General features: G+C 37.2%; 1 protein-coding gene across 1 annotated transcript; it reads left to right on the plus strand.

Moving 5' to 3' along the window:
* Window positions 1–910: 910 nt before the first annotated feature.
* On the plus strand, window positions 911–3,926 carry LOC149191645 (uncharacterized). Its single transcript, XM_089406272.1, has one exon. It carries the CDS (start codon window positions 926–928, stop codon window positions 3,611–3,613), a length of 2,688 nt encoding a protein of 895 aa, XP_089262398.1. The 5' UTR covers window positions 911–925; the 3' UTR covers window positions 3,614–3,926.
* Window positions 3,927–6,464: the final 2,538 nt, after the last annotated feature.

The following is a 6,464-nucleotide window of genomic DNA, read 5'->3' on the forward strand; positions in this document are numbered from 1 at the left end:
AAAATGAAGCACTGGTCAAAGCACAATAATGATTTTGAAAAACCATGACATATCTTACGCTATATCTTCCCCCACTCATCACGCCAATTTTCCACGGAATTTGATTCCACGCGTTTCACCAATTTTCCACGGGAATATTGATTCATGATATTGTCTGATTTATTGATTCATGATATTGTCGAATTGCAAAATGGAGCCGTGTTTAAAAATTAATATTTATTTTCCACTCCCTTTTGTTTAATTTAATTAGTTGGGATGGAGACACCCAAAAACATCGTGATGCACTCGTCAAAGCAAAATAATGATACGTGAAAGCTGTACCCTATTCACAATTCCGCCCCAAATCAAATTCCCAAAGACTTTCACACCTCTCTGTTCCCCCACTCGTCACGTCAATTTTCCACGCGTTCCACTCATTTGCCCCCACAATCATCATGGTTAATGATTTATTGATTTACCTTCTTTTAAAGTTATATCAAAATCTTGATTTCGAACCCACCCTCTGTTCATTTAAAAATTCATCCTACTTTTTAGGATATAAATTCTTCCTACTTTTTAGGATTTAATAATTCTTCCTACTTTTATAAATTCTTCCTAATTATATGAATCATGATATTGTCGAATTGCAAAATGGAGCCGTGTTTAAAAATTAATATTTATTTTCCACTTCTTTTTAATCTGCCGTGTTTCATTCAAAAACATCGGGATGCACTGGTCAAAGCAAAATAATGATTTTGAAAAACGGTGTCATCACCTCTCTGTGCCAATTTTCCACGGAATTTGATTCCACGCGTTACACTCAAAACGCCAATTTTCCATGGAATGCCGAAATCTCCCACTCTTCCTCCATCTTTGCAATTGCTATAAAAGGGACATGTGTATGTAGTGAATTCATAGGCAAAGCATTGGACGCAGACACAGCGCCATGGATAAAGCCATGATTCTCTGCTTTTTGATAGTGTTGGCAGCGTTGGACAATGCGGCTGCCACAACGTTCAATTCATTAAGGGAGCCCCATCATCATCATCATTTTGTTTCAAAAGAACGCACCCTCACATCAATGGAGGATAAAAGGGACGTGGAGGCGCTTCTATCGTTCAAGAAGGCCATCACATCGGATCCACTAGGATCGCTGTCGGACTGGAGAGCTGAGAATTCGACGAATGTCTGCTCGTGGAATGGTGTTTCCTGCATAGACGGCACTAACAGAGTCACTGCCCTAAGCCTTAGCGGACTAAGTCTCGAAGGTAAACTCTCGCCAACTCTCGGCAACCTTTCCTTCTTATCTTATTTGGATTTGTCATACAACAAATTGAGTGGAAGAATTCCAGGAGAATTGGGCTCACTGCAGAGCTTAGGGTACTTGGATTTGTCATCCAACAACTTGAGTGGAAGAATTCCAGGAGAATTGGGCTCGCTACAGAATTTAACGTGGTTGGAGTTGTCATCCAACAACTTGAGTGGAAGAATTCCAGGAGAATTGGGCTCACTGCAGAGCTTACAGAGTTTGGATTTGTCATCCAACAACTTGAGTGGAAGAATTCCAGGAGAATTGGGCTCACTGCAGAGCTTAGGGTATTTGTATTTGTCATCCAACAACTTGAGTGGAAGAATTCCAGGAGAATTGGGCTCACTGCAGAGCTTACAGCGATTGGATTTGTCATCCAACAACTTGAGTGGAAGAATTCCAGGAGAATTGGTCTCACTGCAGAGCTTACAGCAATTGGATTTGTCATCCAACAACTTGAGTGGAAGAATTCCAGGAGAATTGGGCTCACTGCAGAGCTTACAGGAATTGGATTTGTCATCCAACAACTTGAGTGGAAGAATTCCAGGAGAATTGGGCTCACTGCAGAGCTTACAGGAATTGTATTTGTCATCCAACAACTTGAGTGGAAGAATTCCAGGAGAATTGGGCTCACTGCAGAGCTTACAGAGTTTGGATTTGTCATCCAACAACTTGAGTGGAAGAATTCCAGGAGAATTGGGCTCACTGCAGAGCTTATGGTATTTGGATTTGTCATCCAACAACTTGAGTGGAAGAATTCCAGGAGAATTGGGCTCACTGCAGAGCTTAGAGGATTTGGATTTGTCATCCAACAACTTGAGTGGAAGAATTCCAGGAGAATTGGGCTCACTGCAGAGCTTAGGGTATTTGTATTTGTCATCCAACAACTTGAGTGGAAGAATTCCAGGAGAATTGGGCTCACTGCAGAGCTTACAGAGTTTGGATTTGTCATCCAACAACTTGAGTGGAAGAATTCCAGGAGAATTGGGCTCACTGCAGAGCTTACAATATTTGAATTTGTCATCCAACAACTTGAGTGGAAGAATTCCAGGAGAATTGGGCTCACTGCAGAGCTTACAGAGTTTGGATTTGTCATCCAACAACTTGAGTGGAAGAATTCCCGCATCTCTATGGAATTGCATAAACCTGCAAGATTTGTTGTTGTCCGACAATATGCTTAGTGGAACAATCCATGAGAATATTGGCAAATGTGGCTATCTATCAGCATTAGATTTATCCAAAAACTTGTTGAATGGAAATATTCCCGCATCTTTACAGAATTGTACACAGTTAAGTCATGTCAAGCTGTTCGAGAACAAACTTAGTGGATCCCTAGACATAGTGTTTCCAATTTCTTTGCAGGTTTTCTCTGCTCATTCTAACAATTTTTCTGGGAATCTTCCATCATCTTTAGCCAATTGCACCCAACTTATAGCACTAGATTTAAGGAAAAATAAATTGATAGGCCAGCTTCCTAAACAGTATGCATCTTTTCAAGCATTACGAGTTTTAAGTTTGGGTTATAATAACCTTCAGGGTGGTATTTCTGATTGGATCACAAATCTTCCTAAATTACAGGTGTTGGATTTATCCAATAATAATTTTACGGGGAGAATACCTTTTAATTTAGGGAGACTCCTAGGATTTCAAATACCTTCATCTTCCAAGCTTACTGATAGTAGTACATTTTACACTGATGTGCAAGTGGTCATTAAAGGTCATGAGTATTCTCTAAAATATGTGTTGCTCGCAAATACCATTTTGGATTTGTCTAGCAATAATTTTATTGGAGAAATTCCCTCAAGCATGGCAAATTTGAGTTCCTTGCGGTTGTTGAATCTATCTAGAAATCACTTGGAAGGAAAAATTCTTGCATCTCTAAGTGAGATATCTACTCTAGAGCAATTAGACTTGTCTAAAAATAATTTGAGCGGAGAGATTCCTCAAGAACTCTCTAAATTAACTTATTTGGCATACCTGGATGTATCATTTAACAGATTGTGTGGGCGAATCCCTAAAGGAACGCAGATGGACACTTTCAGCGTGGCTTCATTTCAAAGGAACAAGTGCCTATGTGGGTATCCTTTACAAGCATGCAATAAACCTACCCCCAAAAAGGGAGATGGAGTCTCTCCAAATGTCAGTGATGACCAAGGATGGTTGAGTCGTGTGGATGAACATATCTCATTAATTGCATTAGGGTTAGGCTATGGACTTGGCTTTGGTGGAGTTGTAACAGTAATCATTATGTGGGATAAAGCATGGCATTGGATGGTACCTCCAAAAATAAAACCATTTTATGGAGTGTATCGATTCCCTAAATGACTTGTCTTTTATCCAACCATAATACTATTTTGATCACATATGTACTGGAAATTAAAATAATATATAATATTTTGATGAATAAAATGCGAGTGGTTTTTATGTTATCTATTTATGTTTTCCATCTCCACTTAATTACGCGGTAAGAGAGAATTGTTGGCGGTGATCCTGTCATTCAAAACGAACTAGTACTTGGAGAAACTTTTTATACTGTTGATGATAAGTGTACCTCTAACAATCCTGCAGTAGCAGCTCACTGCTCTTGTTGTTGTATGCGCACAACACAATTTTGTCATAGGAGTATGATAAAGCTGCAATTGTACATTAGCCACAGAGCAGATACAGAATCTTATAATTTTGATTCAAAATTAATTCCCAATTGAATTCATTCAGTTATATATATGCTTTCTTGATTATTTAAACTTTATTCCCGTTTGATTGGCAATTTAACTTTACTGCTGTTACATGATTTTTCATTGTTATATTTATAAACCAGGACTATCACTTAATTTCATATCATGACACTACTTTCTAAGTTACTATTATAGCATATATAAACCAGGACTATCACTTAGTTTCATATCTTGATACTACTTTCTAAGTTACTATTATAGCACAACTGAAATGACTTTTTTACTTTTTGTCTACCCACATAAAGATATTATTCACAAACTGATGCTTAATACATCTGCTTGAGATTTTAAACTCTTCAACAATGTGCCCTTATTTTTCATATACAACCAGCTGAATTCAGTTACCATTGTATCTTTCTTCCGTTTTGAAAACAAGCAGCAATTCTGATTTTGCACAACGATTTCTCACTTCTCTGTTTGCGTTTGTTTGTCTGATTTCTTTCAGTCTAATTCCTATTTCTGCCTCTGAAAATTAAGCCAATCCCCTGTCTAATTCTTGCAAAGCAAAAATGAAGCTGGTATAACATTATAAATATAAATCGTTATGTTGGTGTGTCTTGCAAGTGAGTTGACATGGACAGAGTTTGATGGTTTGACATGCAGATGATGACGGAAAGTTTTCCATTATTTTTTATATTTCAAATAGAAGAACAAACCTTAATGTTTTGAAAGTGAACAGGTTTTCCAAACTGGCGTACAACTTGTAGGCTTGAAAACAAATGCCTGTGAAATGCTGCCTGCTCCAATGTCTTGTCAATTAAGTTTTGGTCCTTCTATGCTTGTTCTACATTCTTATATCTCTTTTGCCAATCCTCTCTTGCACTACGGTCTGCTTCTTAGACAGTAGTTGAATTCAAAGTCAAGAACTTATAACTTTGCAAAAACTGCAATTTTGGCCATAAGATTTTAGGAATAAAATCCTAACAGTAAACTCAACTATGCCACCTGTTATCCAATGGTAAAAAAACAAGAAAACTCTGACAAAATTCTCATTATCTGCCTCCAAAATGCACACATGTCTTGACCTGCTAAGACCTAGAATTATTGTGTGTATCTTAACATTGCTGTTGGGGTTGTGTTGTGAATATTCACACATACGTAACAAATGTGAGACGGTTCATAAAGCATTGCTGGCACAGAAAGCTTTACCAATTGGACATCAGAATTTGGATGTTAAGGTTGGTAAGTTGTGATTGTGGCAATATTTTAGGATTCTGTGTGAAAATTTCTGGAGCTCATGGCTTTCTGGAGCTCATGGCGTGATTCCGAGGCACTTTAAAAACAATTATCGCAAGTGATTCCAATGCTTATTTTCCTTGTCTATTCACATACATGAGTTTTCTTCGGGAAGATTAAGGTTTAGCTACCATATCCACGCTTGTAGATCTAACTCACGATTCTTCCACATAGTCATTTGTTTGTAGGTGGTAACCTTAATCATATTATTTTTATAAAACCTGAAAGGATGAATGTGGGTGGGTTGTGTCTATAATACCTGAGATAAACATTGGTAAAAAATTACTTGAATTTTGCAAGGGGTACCAACCAATAGTAAAGGGTACATGTGTGAGGCATTGAACCATTAAGCATAATTTCATTGTAAATATCTCTCATACGTTCATAGTTGAATTAGGTGCTAACCAATCGAATCCAAAAAATTGAAATCCTCTTGAGCCACTTGTCTAATTGTTGTAATTATTATATTTTTTAAGAGTGATATTTGGTTTAAGTCTAATTTCCCACATGTATTATTATATTTTCAGTGTAAATCATTCATTTTTACTATGGATTAGTTTATCCCACGTCTTTCTCATAGATACCAAGGGAATTCCTTCTGAACTGGAGGGTCAACCTCTCAGTAAATGCCAAGGATTAACACCATAACAAAATTAGACTTAGAATTCTGGAGGCACTTTAAAAACAATTATTGCAAGTCATTCCGATGCTTATTTTCCTTGAAAATTCATGACTATTCGGGGGCCATGTTGGAGTTTCAAATTTCAATTAACAAGTTATTGAAAAACTGGAAATGCTAATCTGTAAGAATACTTGGTACAGCCCACTGTTATCGGTCTAATTATGTAGTCTGAAACAACATCATTCATAAACAAAGGGATTTGAGCATCATATAAAAATTTCAGTTATTTATTTATAGAATAATCTAACATAAGAAAACCTTTAAATGACTGCAAAACCTTCCCAATGCCTCGGTCCTTTTTGCTTCATTCTTCTCTCTCTGTCAGTGCTGTGTTTGCAATGTACGTACTCTGTTTTGTCTCTATTTGTAGGATGGCTTCTTTGTCTTTCTCATCTCAGTGGGATACATGCATGATGGGATTCCTCAAGTTGTACAACCTTTTGTTGAAATTCCATTCCATATTAGTATTCTTCTGTCTTATTGGAGTTTCAGATTTCAATTAACAAGTTATTGAAAAACTGGA

Source organism: Pinus tabuliformis, chromosome 2_2 (genome assembly GCF_031772625.1).
Source record: "Pinus tabuliformis cultivar Carrire ecotype Pingquan chromosome 2_2, CPIR1, whole genome shotgun sequence".
Taxonomy (NCBI): domain Eukaryota; kingdom Viridiplantae; phylum Streptophyta; class Pinopsida; order Pinales; family Pinaceae; genus Pinus; species Pinus tabuliformis.

What these genes read in the sequence shown, in the direction of transcription:
- LOC149191645 (XM_089406272.1), top strand. Translation starts at nt 926, where the DNA reads ATGGATAAAGCCATGATTCTCTGCTTTTTGATAGTGTTGGCAGCGTTG.